The sequence below is a fragment of the Doryrhamphus excisus genome, linkage group LG18 (assembly GCF_037039965.1).
Source record: "Doryrhamphus excisus strain RoL-2023G ecotype Guam linkage group LG18, RoL_Dexc_Guam_v1.1, whole genome shotgun sequence".
NCBI classification, from domain to species: domain Eukaryota; kingdom Metazoa; phylum Chordata; class Actinopteri; order Syngnathiformes; family Syngnathidae; genus Doryrhamphus; species Doryrhamphus excisus.
This window is the reverse complement of record NC_136374.1, coordinates 17,716,172-17,736,697: the sequence shown is the minus strand read 5'-3', so window position 1 is coordinate 17,736,697 and position 20,526 is coordinate 17,716,172. Positions and strand designations below refer to the sequence as shown.

Below are 20,526 nucleotides of genomic sequence, written 5' to 3'. Positions count from 1 at the left end.
GGATGAGATTAAATCGATCCTGGACCAGGATTACCCTACAGAATAAATCTCTATAGTCATTTATGTATATCAAAACAATTTGCAATATTCAACTTTTGTGAAACCGGATCATGGATAAATTGAGCCAGTATAACCAAGATATCCCGGCTTAATCCCCTACGCTAGTTTTGAGACACCGAGAGGGAAGAAAGAAGGTAATAACCCAAAACCAAAAACACGTAGAAGACCTCCCTTAGGAAACTACATCTGCATCAGTGGATAACAACTGGAGTTTTTATCCAGAATGTTATTCTTATTTTCTTGGACATGAAGCTGTCAACGTATAATTAGTCTGCTGCGGGAAGAACAGTCATCCAACAATTAAAAAAAATTATACACCACCAGTCAAACGTTCGGACGCTTGTTTGTGTTGAATGCAAAAGTGAGTCCACACGTTCGACTGATTCAGATTCTTTTCAACACAACAAAATACCAGACGGTGCACCAAGTATGAAAAACTGAGCTTTTTATTTCAATGAAATGCTTATACAAAACAATTGAAGTTTAAGGCATATATTGCACAGACTATGAAGCTCATGTACAATACAACAACAAAAAAGGAGGGCACGTAATCCCTCACTTGGAGGTTTAAGGCACAGAAGCCCGTCATACTGCTAACGGTCAGTCATGGTTCACAACGTCAACATTCTGGAATGCGTTTGGCGGTGAAGAAATGACAATCTTGGAGATAAGAGTCATGTCGTTACCAAACTAAAAAACCTCTCTAACGTGAAAATATGTACAGACGTTACAATCTTTACCGATTGGAATGTCAAGCATCTAAAACGTACGGGAAACCATGCTAGCTAAAAACATTCAGCCTTAATTGTTCATCTTCCTCTCCAGAAGCACGTAGTAGGAATAGAAAAATAGCACTTTTACAGTAATACTCGCTTCTCTACGTAAGACCTAACGTGTAAAATGAGGTATACATGCACATGAGTTGACAACCAAACAGTAGAGATTTAAAGTGGACAAGCGTCTAAAACATCTCCACCCACGCGTGCATCATCTCCACAAACTGGCCACGGTTGGACGACTATGGTAAACGGGTTTCAGACTCACTTCTGCTACAGTATTTCTATGAAGTTCAGCCACAGCAAATATATTGCAGCTTTTCCTTAGACAGTTTCATGGAAACTACGATTTCATGAATGATTTGACATTTCTAAAGCACAGATGAGGGGAAACAACCTGGTAGGACAATTCTGAAGACTTCCTATTGGCTGGAAATACAAAACCAGACTAAAGCGGATCGCTTCAGTCCAAAAAAAAAACAAAAAACCCCAGCATGATGTCATCAAGAGTCTCTATTTCACACCCACGTTGATGTCGCTGAGATCCAATGGGACCTCCTTTTGTTCTCCAAGCCCAGCAAAGTGTACACTACACATTAAGTACACAGTAAGACAATAATACGCTTGGAAAAGAACCACAAGTACGTGGCTCACCATGACAGATCCTTGGAGTCCCTTTGGCTGTGGAATGAAGACAAGGAGATGGTGGAGAGATGATTGGCAGCAACAACAATGGATTCTCTCCAGCTCCGCCATGGCATCAAATAAAGATGAAGCAAACGACTTCAATACAAAAATGAGGACTATGTTGTTAGTGTGATCATGAAGAAAACTGGTGGAACTCAAAGGACACCAAGAAAGGCAAAGTCGCTACTGAAGCTGCCAACTGCTGGTGGAGAAGAAGAAGGAGGACAAAGAACCTGGAATGTTGATCCCAGGACACCAAGGAACCTGGAATGTTGAGTTGCTACCAGCAGGTTTGATTCTAGAACGCTAAAACAAATACAAGTTGCTTGAACCAGCAGCCTAAAATCAAATCTAAAACAAAGCCCCCCCCCATTCCACAGGCACATGCGTCTTTATGAGGAGTGGTGATGAAATACATTCAGTTTGTGTTTTTGTGTTTTGCGGCCATAAAAAGATAAAAAGGTAAGCGGCCGCCCCCACTCACTGTGTGCAGGCCGTGTGTTGTGGCCCCCACACGGCGCCGGCCATGGGGGGCTTCACTACACGACTGGGCTGTCTGGTGTCGGCATGGACCATGCTCCAAACACTGGGCGCCCCCCCAGGACTCCGTGTGCTGCTGGCGCTGGTGGGGAGGTGGGGGGCGAAGCCAAGATGAGGGGGGACTGTTGACCTGGACGCCTGCAAGAGCGGGGGCGCTGCAGCTTGGCCGGAGGTAGACACCGGGGAGGGGCCAAGGGGGGGCGACACGGGCGGCTGAAAGGCCACTGGGAAAAACTGGGATTTGTGGAAGGGCAGGTAAAGGGGGACAGTTCTTGGCGCTGTGAACGAGGTGATGGTTGGGGCGGGGGCGGATGGAACAATCCCAAGCGCTGGGGGGGACTCCTGGCTCGTTGGGGTCGTGGAGGTAGAACCTACTGGTGATGGCACCGGCGCTGGCCTGGTCGTGAGCAGTGACGGACTCGGACTGGTTGATCCCGGGGTGGAATCTGCAGCGGCGGCGGCGGCGAGCTTTTCACAACTCCGCTGCCCCAACGTGGAGTCTGACACGGGGGCTGGGACGAGCTGCTTGGGGCTGGAGGCCCGGGCGCCATCCTTCTCCAACGGACTCCAGATGACTTTGGTCACGGAGAGGGGGGGCAGCCGCGGGGCAGAAACCAAGACCGAGGCTGGAGCGGATACGGGCGTCGCCGTAGTGACGGTTGGCACCGCCATGGCCTTCTCCATCAGACTCTGGACTCTGCAGGGATCCAAGACTTGCTGACCGTCCTCGGGTGGAGGGGTGGGGCCCAGGTCACTTCGCGCCTCCGCCTTCACCGTCTCTTTAAGAGTCGGACTCTCCTGGGTCCGGTGCAGGTTCTCCTGCTCCGCTGCCCTCTGTAGAGCTGCGTCAACCAGAAGTCTCAGATCGCTGAAGTCCTGGGTGGGAAAGAGCTCCGGGGGTGTCGGGGGGGGCGTGTTGAAGAGCCCGCCGGTCGGGCTGGCCGATGTGTTGCCCCCCCGCTCCTCCGCCTCCCTCAGCAGACTCTGCGTGTCCAGCCTCATCAGCGCCTGAACCGAGGCGTCCTTGCCGGGGTAGCCCGCCCCCGTCAGGATGGCGGTGGCGGTGCTCCCAAGGACACTGAGGTCCAAAGACGAAGCCGAGCGAATGACAGACGGGCGCTGCTGGGAGGAGCCGGTGGAAGGGTGGCACTCGGGGGAGCTGCTGCCGCCTCCGGGGGGGGCGTGGCCGTCACCCTTGGCGTTAAACTTGCGGGATATGGTGAACTTGGTGGGGTCCTTGCCGTCTTTCCTTAGCAGGTCCGGAAGGAGGCGGCGGCGGGCGTTGATGAACCAGTTGCATATCTGAAATGGGAGGAGTTTCACACATGAGCGCCACGTTCTTGGGATCAACGCCGCATGCGCGGCTGCGACCGCCAGGCGTGCCGATGAATCGGTCATGACATCGGTGATGGGAAGTTGACTCCGCTTTGGCCGACACCTCGGAGCGGTATTATTCAGTTCAGCATGACAGGCATTTAAAGGAGTTCAGAAAGCGATAGTTTTAGTCTGCTGATGCCGTAACACCCGGGAAGAGGCTGGAAAACCATTCATGGAATGGGGGAAAAATATCAGCTATCTGCAGCGTTATCTCGTACCGTATATAATAACGATACAAATACACGTGGGGTCACTATCTCATCTCCAAGCATGGACTGTTGACCTTTTGACTCCAAACTGATTAGACCTACCATTAGAAACCCAAGTTATAATATTAAATAATAATAAAATAATATTAAAAAAATGAAATTTTTGTTTTTTTTTTTTAACTTCAAAATAATTTTTGTTTGGGGTTTTCCTGTATAATTTAGCTAACAAATTCAACTGGCCATACGTGAGAACAGTTAGAGAACATTTTGATGAATTCCCACCTGCAGCACGGAGAGGTTGGTCTGGCTGGAAAGGCTGAGCTTCTCCTGCTCGGAGGGGTAGGCGTTGAAGCGGTGCTCGTACAGCCAGCTTCGAAGAATCTGCACCGCCTCTTTGGGCAGGTTGCCGCGGCGACGCCGCTTCGCAAAGAGCCCCCTTCCTGACAGGTTGAGGGGGGAACCGTCATCGCTGTCCGACATGGCGGAAGAGTGCTCTTGATCCATGTGATGCTCTTCTTCCAAAGCTGACATAAAAAGGGGGGGGGGTAAGATCAGGTTAGTCATGTTCATAGTGCTGCTTCCATTTGTAATCACTCTCAATTTGTTGTCCCCCCCACACACAAAAAAACCTGCTAAGCCAAATGCAAAATAATTTGCCATTAAAGTTTCTGTTTTCTAATTCTGCATTTTCAAAACTTTCAACAGATGAATTTTTGTAAAACTATAGGCGAACATAGTCTGGAATTGCATCATTTAATTTCCATCTACTTCTACATTTCCAACTGTAAAGGTACAAAGATTCTGTAACCATAGAAACAATTTTTGAATTCCGTGATGGTTAATCAGCTCATTTTTTTGACAATAAATTTCCAACGTCTGGTCCTGGCGAGTGTTTCCGGAAACATCTTTCAGTCCTGGTACCCAAAAGGAAATCATCGATTAGCCTTACATTGGATTCTTTCACCTGTATGGACGACTTATCCTTTTGGTAAACAGTCATATCAGAAAGCAACAAATAGGTGCTCTTATTTTGAAATTTCGACCCAAACATCCGCCACCAGCTGATCTTCCCAAAAAGGATCTACCATCATTCCCAATAAAGTGTCCCCATTGGGGTTCAACAGCCACTCAATCTGAGAAATGGAGTCATTAGTGCAACAAATTAAAAGCACGACTTCCTGTTTGTGGTGTGCGGCGGAAGTAGCTCACATAGTTTAGAAAGTTTCGCGCGATAACCCCAAAAATGGTCTTTGTTTTTTTTATCGGTGTTCATTCATATTTGGACGTTGCTGCGTGTCTGCTCCTGTATCTGATCCAGGGGCGGATCTCCCTGGAAAACCAAACTTGGGGGGGACTACAACGTCTTTCTGTGCGGCCGAGTGAAACCTGACCCCCGGGGCAGCGCCTGTCTTCACAAAGGAGATTGTGTGCATATCAACATCACAGTAGCTGCTAGCCAAAGAGTCCATCGGCCATGTGAAGGCTGCTTTCGCCTCTCGCCGCCGAGCCAAACAAAAGCGTCGTGTTTTGCACTTTGGCGGATAAATGTAACTTATGACAAAGTTACGGTCTACTTCTTACAACTTCTTGTGGCGAGCAGTTTGCAATTGTAACACCTCGTCGTCAACTTTTTGTTTACAAGCGCATGCTCCTTTCCAGCGCGTCTGAATGAGTGTAAATCCGGTTCCAATGAAAGCGTTTTCAAAAACGTGAATCCTTCAATAATAAAAACGTTGGATGAAGACGAACAATAAAAGTCTCGGCTTCGCGCGAGTCTCTTTTGACCGTTAGCAGCACCAAGTTGGGATGCTAGCGCCTTTCAAAGAAATAACCGTTTGGCGGACAACGTTTCAAAAAGGCACGCCGGGACGGGGGTCGGACGGTTTAAGCACCTCGGAGGCAGACCCGAAGCCCCGAATGGACACCTTGTTTGTGTTCGCCTCTGGAGATAACTAGCTGGCTAGCCGTCCCTCCACAATCACACAAACACGCCGCGTTTGGGATGGAGACGACAAAAAAAACTTGCATTCCAAGCAAAAACCAACAGCAAAGACACATAATAGCTCACAGGAATATATAACCATAGACATGGACGGTGTAGATAAATGAAAAGGATTTACTTCGCTTGAAGGCTTTCATTCTTTGTTGATGGCTGTCGAGCACGCAGCTGTCCAACTTGCTGCAGTGGCAAAGCGTGCCCGCCAGACCAGCGACGGTTGACACAAGGGCTCAAGCCTTCCTCGCCTTCTTCTTCCACTAACTTAAATACCTCGCTGTCGTGGTTGTTGTTCCGCGCGAAGGCCTCGGCCGGTTCCCATCCCAGGACGTGCTTTCTTCCCGGGATAAATGATTCCTTTTTGATGTGGCTCCGTCTTTTACCTGCGTTCGGCAACACCAGTCCTTTGCCAATCTTGACAGTCGCCGCTGGAATGATCCCGCCTTATCCACGGCTGACAGCCAATCGCGGTTCTCCGTTTCGACTCTTGCACACCGGCCAGCCAATCACGGCGTTCGTCTGGACAACAGCCAAGCCCTATGTCATTGTGACTGACGAAAGGACCATTCCATTCAAAATATGAAACACATGAGGTTGGAATTGCATCTTTTTAGCGTGGAAGCCCGCTGCTACCTCAAGTTTGTTTATTTATAAACCGCTGCTATGATTCTCATTACACAGACACACATTGTGGATGGCTTTACGTAACGCTGCCAAATGTTATGTAAACAGTAAAAGGAATCGACTGCACAATAATATTACATCAATTTAGTGTAATATGTCTACTATGTAGATGTATTCCTTGTTTTTTTTTAAACATATATCCCATTCTTCAACTTGCCCTTTCCTCAAGAAAAGACTGCACAGAAAATACAAGGACCAACCATTTTATGAATCAAAACTCAAAACAAAATAAATAAATGCAGCAATGACAGACCTTTTGAGAAAGTAATGTTTTCATTTTATTGAACCTTATGCCTTTCCATCAAACACCTGAACAACCTTGAAATAGTATAAATAGATCTACAGCATTGTAAACAATTATATCCTTCTGTCTAACTTATGTACAGAGTGTCGCTTTAAGAAGCACGGGGGGATTGCAATATGAATTGTAATATCAAATCATTATTTTTCATCTGCACATACAGTATACTTTTATTAAGAGTAAGATCATGACATGGTTAATAGGCGCTTTTAAGAAAAACACACCCACGCACGCAGACAGATTATAATACAGAACACTCCATTTATAGACTTAATTAAAAGTGCTTGCTTGATAAAATTGGTTTCAGAAACGTCTTTTTTTGCTACATCATCTCTTGTGGCGAGGCCCCCCCTCGCCCCTCCAAAGCAAAGATGCTAATGAACTTGCTGCAAGCAGGCCTTTGCGATGCCGTATGCAAGTGGTTGAGGTATACTATCTCTATATATGTCTTACTAAATATGTGATGCAAACCGCAATGGCGATGTATTCAGGTTGAATGGATGTGAGAATACATTTAAATAAGAAAGCCCAGCTTGAGTCATTATTAGAGCGATATCAAAAGGGCCAACACACCCCACAGTGCAGTTGTTTTGGAGCCTACTCAGGAAATAGATCGAGGTGTGTCCGAGCGATATCTGCAGCCAGCCAATTGTGTATTGGAAAGAGTCCTTGTTGAAATGTAGGAGATCTACTTCCCCCGCCGCATTATGTGCTAATCTAACTAGTGTTTGGGAGTGTAGAACATGGCAAAACAAGAAGACGTTTGATCTAAAATCCACAGTTGGGTGCATATACAAGCTCCTAATGCACATTAGAACGCCAACAAGGCCAGACTGTCACTGTTTTTCTGTTGGATTTGCTCATACGGTAAACATCACACCGTCAAATGTGCCAAGTCCATCACTGATGGAAGGTATAAGACAGCCACACTGGTTGCTTATTTCAGGAAAAGTCAACTAACTTGACAGACATCTCTTTCCTAGCGCTCAGAAATCAAATCAAGTTGAGGAGAGATTCAAAGCGCACGCTAACGACTGCCAGGTGCTAACGATGCTGTTGGCGTCAGTCAAAAGGAAGAGGCATTGACTCAGGAACAGGCAATTGACACCCTCCAGCCTTCAGCCTGCTCATCCCCGGCAGGCAAACAACAGCAAACAAAAGCCACCCATTAAATGGTCAGCTCTTACCCAGGAGAAAGAAAAGTGCTCATTGGGGCATTTCCAAGTCAAAGCCCCCGGGTGCATTTTTGGGCCATCAAGAAAGTAAAGCGTGACATGACATTGCAGCAGTTTGACTGGAGCCATTAGACGAGGAAGCGTGGTTTGTGGATCATTTGGGGAGATAAGCTAGGACTGGAAGACATGTAAACAACTGTGGTGCTTTGCTTAAAGGGGGGGGGGGGCTGTGTTGACTTGAGGGATGTCAACTGTACCAGGAGTGTGAAATTCTGCTGTGTGATTCCAGGACATGGAGCAATATTGGTTGCAGTGTGACTGCAGATCCTTCTTGTTTATTATACTGTTCAATGACATCATTTTGGCCAATTGACCATACACCACCCCCCTTCTATAAGCAGGCTTGCACGATACAAAACACATCTGCTCATTAAATAAGCTATTTTAAATGAATGCAATTAACAGATACTTGAGATTGAAATGTTTTTCATTAGGGGGCGGTAATATATGTTGCACTGAATTCAATTGCTAACCATGAGTGCTAATGTACGTTGCCAGGTATATCCTTCATACGCTGCCTGCAGATGGGGAGCATTGTTCCAATCAACGTGCTCAGTGCTTCATCACACGGACATGTCTTCACTGAAAGTCATGAAGAAATCAACTTGTATAAATTGCGATGGTGCTCTTTGACACAAAACATTCCAACAGACACATAAGCGCTAGGAAATATAGCAATCCCCTTTCAGACCCGACTTTCATTCTCACCATATCACAGTTGAAAATACTCAGTTACCTGATCTGTAGTAAGTAGGAGCTTTTCCAAAAGAAAAGGGCGAATGAAGTGAACAAATCAATCTAAGGAAGACATACCTGTACATGAATGTAGTTTGTCTGATGGCCACAAGGCGGAGTTGTGCAAAGCTACAAAATGGCCAGCCTGGGGAGAACCCAACTATGGCCTCACATTAGATCTTCTAGCCAGTGCTGAATACATTTTGGAACATATTTTGAGGATGTGATAGGAGTACAGTTGTTACGTGTATTTTCTATGATATATATTAGTAACGAGTTTAAAGTTATTGATTGGCAGCTTTCATAATACTGTCTGTAAAGTACACAAAAGTTAATGCGTGTCATTTTCTGTCGGATATACAGGATATGGACGTGTTTGATGCCTTCAGGACCAGCCTACAAACTGTGCCAGTAAGTTAAAAATCAACCCCCACCCTGGCCGAGGGGAATTTGGCTTCTCCTCCCCCACTCTACCCCACTTTGTCATTTGCATTGCAAAAGTGTCCCTCTTCCCTCCGCAGGTATTTTTCAGCCACACTTATCCATCCCGTGATCTGACCTGACATTCCTTTCCTACTGTCGCTCTCAAAGGCGAGTCTGTGCTTCTGGGACGTAGATTTCAATGCTGTCTGCGCTCTCGGTGGCAGAGTTCTGGCGAAAAGAAGCGGCCTTCTTGGCAGCCAGCAGACGCTTGCGAGCTTCCTGTCTCTGCTTCTCTGCCGAGAGCGAAGAAGACGTGGAAGAGGACTCTGCGCTCTTCTCGCGGCACAGCGAGGGTCGTCCTTTACCAGCCTTCTTTGGCACCTTCTCTTCGTCCTGCAATGGTGACACAGGACAAATAAGGAGGGACGAAAGACACGGCCACAAAAGAAAAAGGGGCTAGACGGGACTTTGACAGAGAAGACAGCAGTGCCGCCTGCTTTTGATAAAGCCTGACGTCGTTTTACAGAATAAACACAGACAATATAAACAGTAGAGAAACAGTCAGTGATTGTTTTTGGACATCAAGTGGGAACATGAACTGATATGGACATGAGACATGAGAAGACATACAGGATGCAAAGCAACACAAAGGAAAGGTCGTATATGATGCACATATACAAATACTAATTAAAAGCATCCATACGGTATTAATACGCCAGATCCACACTTTCTGTGGGATGCCCATAAAATGTCTGTTTGACACGCGGCTCCCTCCCACTCCTCCAAACCCTCCTGCTCGCTTAACGTTGACATTCACCTCTGATTTTGGGTTAACAGTTGCAATAAAAGTGTCTGTTGTAAACTATTACATTAGCTTCAGCTTTCCCTCTTTTAAATGCTCACTCGCGACTCAAGCCCTCATTATGCCTCAAATGATTATTAAATGCATTTAAAGCAAGGAATCACCAGGCTTGTGCTTTTCCACAATTGTAGCTTAATACTAGCTGGGCCTGAATTACGTACGCCCTCTGGTGGTTGTTGGCATGTAGTGCATTAAATGTGCAAGATGCAGAAACACAATGTAACATTTCTGATATAAAGGCTAATTTGATGTGATAGACACAATCCCACAACATTATGCCCATCCCATGTAATAGTAATAGTAATAGTAATAGTAATAGTAATAGTAATAGTAATAGTAATAGTAATAGTAATAGTAATAGTAATTAATAGTAAGTATTAGTAATAGTAAATGTAATAGTAATGTAATAAAAAGTCCAATTTGATGTGATAGACAGAATCCCAACACATTATGGCCATCCCATGTAATAGTAATAGTAATAGTAATAGTAAGTATTAGTAATAGTAAATGTAATAGTAATGTAATAAAAAGTCCAATTTGATGTGATAGACAGAATCCCAACACATTATGGCCATCCCATGTAATAGTAATAGTAATAGTAATAGTAAGTAATAGTAATAGTAAATGTAATAGTAATGTAATAAAAAGTCCAATTTGATGTGATAGACAGAATCCCAACACATTATGGCCATCCCATGTAATAGTAATAGTAATAGTAATAGTAATAGTAATAGTAAGTATTAGTAATAGTAAATGTAATAGTAATATAATAAAAAGTCCAATTTGATGTGATAGACAGAATCCCAACACATTATGGCCATGCCATGTAATAGTAATAGTAAGTAATAGTAACAGTAGTCCCGTGTAACCCCTGACCAAACATGTCATTGCAAAGAGCCACCAACACAGACACAAACACAACCACAGACATGATGAGAGAAGGAGCAGGAGTGCATCGGGTGACCAGAGTCAGTCCATCTTAGCCATGCTCCACTGCAGCTGCAACACATGCATGCTCAAAGCAGGGCTTCACACTTAAGACACACACACACCGACACACACACACCAAGTGCCCTCTTTGAGATGAATGGCTCCATGCATGTCTAATGGGATCTCTGGCCACTTTCTATTGGACCCAGACAGTATATCCCACAAAGGGACGGGGAGTCAAAGAAGAAGGGGGGAGAAAAAAGTGGGAGAAATGGTGGTGGTGGTGGGAGGAGAGAGGCCGGTTTCGGCGGCTTTCCTACCCCAGCCAGGGCACTGGGCAGCAGGGGTGGGAAGTACCTTCCGCTCAGGGGGCGACTGGGCAGCCTCAGACGGCACAGGGTGCCAGTCATTGGACTTGAGATGGTAGAGCTCATCAAACTTGAGGCTGATGTCCTCGATGGAGAGCTGCAGCAGGTCCCAGAAACCCGCCAGGTCCTGAGGTGTGGGTCGAGGGTTGGCGTTCACATTCTGGCCAAGAGAGGGACAGGAACTAAGTAAAGACGTTAGCAGATTTTGCATGAAAAAGATTGGAACAGTGAACAGGAAACATATAGCTGCATTCCTGGATTCCTGACATTCCTGGCTACTTCCGTACTCTTCTTTTGCTTTCTAAATCACAAAATACTCTGGCTGATTCATATTTATCAGACTGGCCTGAGCAATGGCGACCCCCAGTGGAAGTTGGTTATTAATGCTGGAAGGTTGGAGCAGGAATTACAGTCAGACCTTTCCTTCATTCATTCATTCATTCATTTTCCACCGCTCATCCTCACTGGGGTCGTGGGGGTGTTGGAGCCTATCCCAGCTGTCTTGGGGCGAGAGGCGGGGTCCACCCTGGACTGGTGGCCAGCCAATCACAGGGCACATATAGACAAACAACCATTCACACTCACATTCATACCTATGGACGATTTGGAGTGGCCAATTAACCTAGCATGTTTTAGGAATATATTATGATACTGGTCCTCACAGTATCTGCCAAGAAAAAAAATATTCCAGGTTGAATCTCTACTGAAGGCCCAGGTAGCAAAAGCACCAAAACAATGAGATATTTGCTACCTTGCCAGTTTAGCACTAGAGGGCGCCAAACTTACAGGCTGAAAAGGGTCTCAGCTCTTTATTCTGGACCACACGACACTGTTTTTTGCATGAACTGTTGGTTGTTTAGCTTGTGGGAAAGAACCCACACAAACACAGAGGCACAGATGCACGGCAACAACATTGAACCAAGAACATTCCATCTAAGCGATGGCGGTGTGGGATGCTGATTTAAGCATCATGAGCTGGCTTCGCTTTCCATAAGGCCGCCACGTCACTGGAAAAGAATGGCTTAATGGCTTATTATAAGCTACTTTTATTTTGTGCTGGTGGGCCACCAAGTGCCCCCCCCACACACACAAAGTCCAAGCCTGTATATGTATGTATGTATCAGATCAATAATAATATAATAATAACTATATTGAAGACTGGGTTGGTACTGGTTCAACAGGTATGGGCATTGGTGCAAAGACAAAACCCACCAAGTTTTGTTCACAAAGCCCCCGGAACTGCTGGAACTTCTGGGAAATTAAGAGCTGGGCACTTCCGACTGCACTGCGGACCTTGCCCAGTACTACACAGACAAACATATAAAAGACAGATAAACACACATATGTAAGTAGAAAGCATGGATGCTAGAAACGTTATCGACAGCGTAGACAATACAATCCATAGTCGGTCACAATCAATATTTGGAAATATTAATTCCCTGCTCGAGCGGCTTCACTGGTGGGTGGGATGGGGAAATGTAATCGTATTTGGCCCATGTTATCCTCTTTGAAGTTATGGAAGCTTATATAGATACTCAAGGCCTTGGCCAATCAGCAGCGCTGTGTCAAAACTAGGACAAACATCTGCTCTGACAAAATTCTGACTGCGATCCAGTGACGGGTGAGGAACGTTACGGCAATGTGAAAACATATTTAAGACTCCGGGATGCACGGATTGCATGACATAATCACGTGGTTCTGCCCATGAGAAACATCGATACGGAAAGACGATCTCGTCCACTGTACATTAGTGTTCACTTTTTCATGTTTTGAGAGGCTGATGTTGACACACTAATTTAATCTGGAGGTTTAATCGGTCCGGGGTAGATTTGTGTAATTCCGAGGATTACAGGCGTTCTTGTGTGTGGTGGCCCCAGGTATTACTGCTTCATCCCCCTCCATGCTGGGTATGTCTGATGGAGTGATTGTATGGTCTAAGGCCCAAGCCCAGACCTGAGCCGTGACCCGTGTGATCGCTGGACGGGGGCTCAATATTTGGGTTAATTCAGGGGGTGTGCACGTGTTGGATTTTTATATATTTTTGGTTTTATTGTAGCTTTTATGGCTCAAAATGTTCACGACACCAAATATTATTAAATAGTTATAAATATTTTATAAATATATAAATAAATATTCTATAAAATATTATTATTATTATTATTATTATTATTATTATTATACCAAATAATATTGAAAGGCATATTTCCTGTGTTAGATGTGTGTTCAAATGTTGACATATTTCCCCTTTTTTAAAAAAATCAATCCTGTCCTGGAAAAGGAGGACAAAAATAGTTGTGCCGCATCAAGGACGTTGAAGAACCAAACCCAGATGATCCTAGCCATGAATTCAAGACGTGGGACCGGTCTTACCCTCCTCCGAGAGCTGGTTGTCTTTGGTCTCCTGGTCCATCTGTTGGCACCATCCTTCCATGCGTCCCGTTTCGGCTTGCAGGAGTTTCAGGAACCAGTGGCCATCTCTTCGACATAACGTGCCCCCCCCAGTACCACTTTGTGGGGCGCTGCTGCTGCTGCTGCTCCCGTTCCCGCTCTCCAGCCAGGGTTCCGGGGGTGGTAGCGACGAGGGGTCCAGTGCTGGGTCAAGGCTTTCCGAGAAAGAGGAAGAGCTGCTTCGTGTGGTGGAGCGGTTGAGGATCTGCCTTGGAGGTGGAGGTGAGGAAGCGCCACCGGCGGCGTCACCGGCGGCGTCTCCGTTGTCTAACGAGTCCTGTCCAGGAGGGGAGCTCAAAGACTGGCTGGCGCTACTGACCATGACTTTCTTCTCAGCGGCTTTAGCCTGACTAACGAGGGGTCTGACCGGGACGGCCTGCCTGTACGAGTCTGAGTCTGGTTTGGAGGCCATGCTGGAAGGATGACTGGGCCTGAAACAAACGGCCGAGACAAATGGTGACAAGAAGCCCTGCAGAACAAGTACTTCTCTACAAAAACAACTCTGTGGACAAAGAATCCAGAATTGTCTCTCCAGAGCGCTCATTAAGTGATCACTTTCCAAGACAGCCATGCTTTTAAGTTTAAGAAGGGCGGGAATTATCACATCAACATGAAAAGCTCTCAACTACTGCTTCAGTCGGATGACGAAAATGATTTAAAAAAAAAAAGAGTGAGAAAGCAGTGCCAAGGCCATACTGTGGGAATTGTTCAAAGCAAAACAGACACAGAAGGGAATGTCAAAACGCACAAACGTTACAGCATAAAACACAAACTGGGGAAGAATATTAAAGATGACCAAAAAATCAGAAGCATCACGCAGGAACAGTAGCACCAGGCATTATTTCACAAAGCATGCAAATCATAAAGTGGGAAAATACACGACACACCATACTGACATGAAATCATACCACTTCATTCCTGTTACATAATATGGACAAGCATTGAGACAGTATTACTTAAAAAAGGACGAGCGTTTGCAACTGGCTCCAAATGACATGCCATACATGCAGGCATGTTTTGGATAAGTTGCAACGTAGGCTCAAACTTGGATTTTCGCTTCCTGTGTCTCAATATTTAGCCATATGATGCCGCAACTTTACGGGTGAGTTGGATTTGTGTTCGGATTTCAATGGCAAAATGTTATTAAAACATGGAAGTGTTGAACACCAATGTAACCAAACCATACGCATACCAGGAATGTGTTTTATGAACAGACACGTGTGTGTGTGCGGCTATAATATAAATTCCTCACGTTGTTACAAGGACAGGAAGAGGACTTACTGCCACCCGTCCTCCACCTGTACTCCGATGGACTGAAACCTGGCGAGTGGTGGGGTCTCCTCACGTGGAACTTCTTGTATACAGTCAACCTCACAACAGAAAATGTATACAATTAAATGCAAAAAACATTTTTGTTACCAACTTGAAGCATATTTCTGTTTGCTTTTCTTTGAAAATGTCAAGTTGAATTATTATTCAGGCTGGGGTGTTGTTATCGTCAACACTGGAAAATTGAGGAAGGGACTTCTGTTTTAGAAGAGGAAACGCCAATTAGGGATTTTCTGCCCCCTGCGTTGTAGTATTTGGACAGCTTCCATAAACATTTGAGCCTACTGCATGAGATGAATATTAAAAATGAGGGACATTGAGGGAGAAGGTGTTAAAAACGTAACCTACCTGGATGCCAATGGATGAGAGTTTCCGTCTGGGCACAGGAATCACAAGAGCTTCTTCCGCGTCCGAGTTACTCAACCCCGACTTCATGGGTTCATGCTGGACGACCGAGTCCACCGTTTCGGTGGAAGCGTTGGCGGTGGTGGGGACCAGCGGCTCCCTCGGGGTGGCGATGGGGGTGGGGATGATGTGCGGCGGTGGAGGTATGCCCCGAGCGAGGCTGTTGGCGCGGGTGCTGTCAAGGCTGTCGGACGAGTTGCTGTGTGCGTGGCTGGACTGGCTGTTGACCTCTGACCTTTGTTCCAAGTAATTGTCCTGGGCTGATTCCGTGCTGCTCTGTACTGTGACGGAGATGTAGGGTTTGGAGGTTGTGCGTGGCGGCACTGGCGGAGGAGCGGCCTTCTTACAGGTGGTGATGCATGAGACTGGAGGGCAAGAGAGACACGAGCGGAAGACTTTAAAGCGGGAACTCAGAACATTCAAAAGTCTACGTTAGCATCTTCAATAAGTAACATTCTCATGTGATGTCATTTTTTTGGTATTCAAAATCAAATGCAATCAAATGCATGGGAAATTGTGCAATAACATCACGAGGGTATATCATATATATTATATATATATATAAAAGAGTGAAACCCCTGCTCTAAGTGATTCCAAAAGCTATCTGGCAACCAACTGAAGTTATCCAACTGATCCAGCATTGGGTCTGTAGTACTTCCTTCCAAGCGGCCGAGGTGCGATGCCGTCAAGCTAAAACCACTAGTCCAAACGGGGAATTTTACAGCACCATTAGAAATGCTACGGCTGACGCGTGAACCCTCGGACTGAGTCGTCATGTGACACGGCAGTGAGAAAGTCATGGAAGCTGTAAACGACAACAGAAGAGTTATTACGTTTAACTTTTGTGTTATTTTACACACTCAGCTGTTCCCTGATATGGGACACATATATATTTGTGTCACATGTCAAAACGTTTACATTTAAAAGTGGCTTTTTTATAAACTGAAACACAGGTTTCAAGATGTTCCAGACGGAGAACAGCACAGAGCAACAAATGTTGGCGGTCTTGGCCTTATGTCTGTTATGTTTGCCTTAGATACAGATACCGATACACTAAAATATACTTTGGAATGTACAGCAGCAATGTGACAATCAGATGTTCTGAGCACCTGCTTCCATGTCAGTGTAGTACTGATGAGACTAATGCTGCCTGGAAGGTTTGTCATGATGTGGTCGTATCTCATGTAGTCCAGTTGAAGATTGAAAAACAGAACCAAAAGCACCCAAATGATCACAACAGCAGTATGTGCTAATGTGTGAAGTTGGCCGTGTGGCGGTATATTTCATTGAATCCGAAAAAGATACACATAAATATAAGAAAATGCAATCAAACCAATCAACTTGGATACTCGCTATGCTGTCAAAGCTTTACTAAAATACTAACATGACACAAAACATACAGCAAAAAGATGGCTGAACAGGGCTGCTTCTTATGGAGCCAAAGTCAGGGAAATGTAGAAGGGAATTGAACAACCCCAACAGGCAGATGCTTTGTGCCACAATGAGTGGAATCTTGCTAAGCCAACTGGACAGTGGTGCTGCTGTCCACATGTGTCCAAGATAAAATGGCATTTTCGAGGCAGGAAAACAATTAGCAGCCAGACACTTGAGCATGAAATATTTCCAAAATAATATAAAAAAATGCAGAATAACCTTCTTCAGAAAACCAGAGACTAGGTGGATTGCTATAGCTAGTTGGTAAAGGTAGTTACTGAACTCATGGCTAACGACTAAGGAACATACATTTACAATAGTTACTGAAGAACTAATGAGGAACTAATGAGTAGAGTGTTTAGGGTTAGGTTAATATACGTTCATATTTATTCATTCATTCATTTTCATATCCTCACAAGGGTCGCGGGGGTGCTGGAGCCTATCCCAGCTGTCTTAACTGGCAAGAGGCGGGGTCCACCCTGGACTGGTGGCCAGCCAATCACAGGACACATATAGACAAACAACCATTCACACTCACATTCATACCTATGGACAATTTGGAGTGGCCAATTAACCTAGCATGTTTTTGGAATGGGGGAGGAAACCGGAGTACCCGGAGAAAATCCACGCGCACACGGGGAGAACATGCACAGAGATGGCCGAGGGTGGAACTCAGGTCTCTGAGCTGTGAGGCCTGTGTGCTAACCACTCTTCCGCCGTGCAGCCTCCTAGGTTGATATAGTGGACATAAAAAAAAAAATTCTCCACAGGAAACATAAACGATCTGTTCCAGGGTCAAACTCAGCACTGTTTGTGTGGAAAAATGTTGTACTTTCATGCTGTGCAAAACACTGGCACAAATGTTTGTCACGATCTCTCAAAAATCTCTTCAAAACATGTCAACCAAATTTGAAATTGTTTAAGGCAACCAACAACAGTCTGGAATTGTGGTCTCTTTATAGCAAAGGAAACTGTATAAATATTGTCCATTGTCTGTACTGTATGTGTTATGTCCTTATGTTAGCCGGCGTTGGACAAAACACAGGAACAATGGAAGACAAAAGACCGATTGTGTCGCCCTATTTAACGGTTTAGCATCGCTTGCCAACTTGTCTGCCTGCCTGGATTGTTTCGTTTAATAACAGCCGCAAGACAAAGAGCACTTTAGCAGAAAGTATGGCAAACTCTACTGTCACCAACATGACCAGCCATTACATAATAGCATGGGGGAAATCATACACATCGACAATAAAACTATTGCACCAAACAGTCAATACGGAATTTAAAATCACTTTATGAGGCGTATTCATATAAATTAGCACTATCTCAAAAATAAATATTGCAGGAGATATAAAATTAGCGGAGTTCAGTTCAATAAAACGCATTGGTAGCATTAGCTTAATGTTAAAGCTGTAATGTCCGATTATGCTAGTAAATATAAATATCACCAGGTGACTTAAACTATAAAGTATGTTAAAACAGCGGATAAACAATCTTTTGTAAAAGTAATAATACGGCGGTCAGACACATTCTTACCTTGGTGTCATTCAAATAGGAAGCACAGTTTGTGGAATAAAAGTGACTTTAGTTCAGGTTATATTTGCCCGGAGTGACAGAAGACGTCTAGTTTGTGTGCCTTTTGTTAGGAGCCTGAACGTCTCGGAGGGGGCGTGACTGGTGCATTCAAGTGCACCTCGGACAAAACCCCCTTTTCTGTGCGATGACGACAATGAGCAATACGAGGGTTTATAATAGCAATGATAGCAACAATTGGGAAATTAGTTTATTCCTTGAGGATAAGCGGCACAGAAAATAGATGTAAACTAGATAATACTATTGCTTTATTCGTGCCCCCATCAACTAAAAACGATTATTTATTAACAATTCATCAAGCCAATGGAAGTAACAACCGCTCCAGTGGTTGTTCTACTTTATTACGTGTGGTAGAGAGCGCCACCATGTGGATGATCTCTGCTACACCCTCAGTAGAGCCAAGCTGTGGGTCCAACTGAATACATCTGCGGTACACTTGAAGGCCACACATTATGGAGGCAAATGAGACCCAACACAAGAGTAATCCATCCTTTTAGTATTAGCTAGTGCTAATCAAAATGTAGCATTATTTGTGTAAAGGCTTTGTATCTTGTGTTATTAAGATGCACAAGTCTTGTTTTCCAGTTTAGTGTAGTGAAAATCCACATTCATGTTGAAACCTTTATGTGGACTGGGATTAATAAAACTACATGTCATATTGACACAAAAATGAAAAAAATACTGTTGTCTGCTTTAAAAGCTGTCATTAGTAGGTAACTGTAATTTTAGTCAAATCTAAACTAGTCAGCTTGTAGTTCCCATTAATGTCCACCAGAGGGAGCTATTTATGCTGTACAGTATATTCCACTGTGTCCCATTGACTGGTTGATGTCATAATACGTCGAATAAAATGATGCGAATGTGAACAACACCCAAGAGAGCACGACCTACTGCACACCGGCGGCTGTCTAAGTGGGGGGTGGTGCTTGTGAGGAGCGGAGGGCCAGGTTTGACGTGGTTACCTGTCTGTGCGGGTATGATGCGTGGTCTGTCAGTTCCCAAACGCTGAAGAAATATTGCAAGCTGTTTCTCCTTTGGGGCTTTGTCCAAGCCATTGGCTATCAGGTAAGAGCCAAACTGTTCTTTCCATGTCTTCCACTGTGTAGACAGGCCGTCTAGCATGGGCAAAAGAGGCTGCATTTGAGCTAAAATACTGGTGTGTGCATTTGATGGAACACTGACCCAACCGTGAAAGCTGAAATCTGGTGTCATCAGTGGAAATAAAAATGGTTATATGATATGATCTCATCTCTATTCCGTCTTCGTGATGGTTATCAGGACCCCTAGTGGGAATATACTGTCTGTTTCTCCGGCCAGTGACTCACCAGTGCTGGTGCTGTAGGTGCGAACAGTGGTGTCCGTGGGCGGGAGCGAGCCTGAGTCTATGGAAGTCACGTCGTCGTCTTGAGAGCAGCCCGCCTGGATGGCTCTCAGGTAGCTGTGGCTCCGGGAGCGGAAGCAAGTGGGCATGGGCAAGTCTGGAGGCTCCGGGTTATCCTGAGAGTGGGAACGGGAATCTCTGTATGTGGAGTCGGAGCTGCGGTCCTCATAGTGATGACTCATGTCCAGGTCCCGTAGCTGCACACAAGCAGATGGAAGAGACGGGTGTAAACATTTGGGTTGTTTGCACCGTTTTAAACAGCACCGAAGCGCCAGATGTTAGCACCGGCTGCCAGACTCACGCGGGTCACAAGTTCCAATGGCTCGTTCATTCATTTTCATCCATTCATTTTCATCCATTCATTTTCATCCATTCATTTTCATCCATTCATTTTCATCCATTCATTTTCATCCATTCATTTTCATCCATTCATTTTCATCCATTCATTTTCATCCATTCATTTTCATCCATTCATTTTCATCCATTCATTTTCATCCATTCATTTTCATCCATTCATTTTCATCCATTCATTTTCATCCATTCATTTTCATCCATTCGTTTTCATCCATTCGTTTTCATCCATTCATTTTCATCCATTCATTTTCATCCATTCATTTTCATCCATTCATTTTCATCCATTCATTTTCATCCATTCATTTTCATCCATTCATTTTCTACCGCTTATTCACTTCAGGGTTCAGGATTTTGTCTTTTAAAGGATGGTCTAACACTTTTGATGAGATGATGAACGGC

At 44.9% G+C, this 20,526-nt stretch overlaps 2 protein-coding genes across 9 annotated transcripts in view; both read right to left on the bottom strand.

Moving 5' to 3' along the window:
* Positions 1 to 483: 483 nt before the first annotated feature.
* On the bottom strand, positions 484 to 6,108 carry tgif2 (TGFB-induced factor homeobox 2). Its single transcript, XM_058054873.2, has 3 exons — positions 5,770 to 6,108; positions 3,932 to 4,173; positions 484 to 3,365 (listed from the first exon to the last, which is right to left on the bottom strand). The coding sequence occupies exons 1-3, from the start codon at positions 5,786 to 5,788 to the stop codon at positions 2,004 to 2,006; spliced, it is 1,623 nt and encodes a 540-aa protein (XP_057910856.2). The 5' UTR covers positions 5,789 to 6,108; the 3' UTR covers positions 484 to 2,003.
* Positions 6,109 to 6,583: 475 nt separating this feature from the next.
* dlgap4b (discs, large (Drosophila) homolog-associated protein 4b) overlaps positions 6,584 to 20,526 on the bottom strand; it is a 73,671-nt gene continuing 59,728 nt past the window's right edge. For 7 of the 8 annotated variants that reach the window (XM_058054326.2, XM_058054325.2, XM_078798428.1 and 4 more), the window contains 7 exons: positions 19,718 to 19,970; positions 15,309 to 15,730; positions 14,913 to 15,001; positions 13,554 to 14,062; positions 12,396 to 12,487; positions 11,173 to 11,343; positions 6,584 to 9,416 (listed from right to left, as the gene is read on the bottom strand). In XM_058054326.2, coding sequence (XP_057910309.2) covers positions 9,186 to 9,416; positions 11,173 to 11,343; positions 12,396 to 12,487; positions 13,554 to 14,062; positions 14,913 to 15,001; positions 15,309 to 15,730; positions 19,718 to 19,970 — 1,767 coding nt within the window. In that variant the 3' untranslated portion in view covers positions 6,584 to 9,185. Of the gene's footprint in view, positions 9,417 to 11,135; positions 11,344 to 12,395; positions 12,488 to 13,553; positions 14,063 to 14,912; positions 15,002 to 15,308; positions 15,731 to 19,717; positions 19,971 to 20,526 lie in introns of all 8 variants that reach the window. The other variant, XM_078798430.1, reaches the window with a different exon arrangement.

What these genes read in the sequence shown, in the direction of transcription:
- tgif2 (XM_058054873.2), bottom strand. An exon ending in CCAACCTCTCCGTGCTGCAG is followed by an intron (nt 3,366 to 3,931) that starts GTGGGAATTCAT and finishes CTCCCATTTCAG; the next exon opens with ATATGCAACTGGTTCATCAA.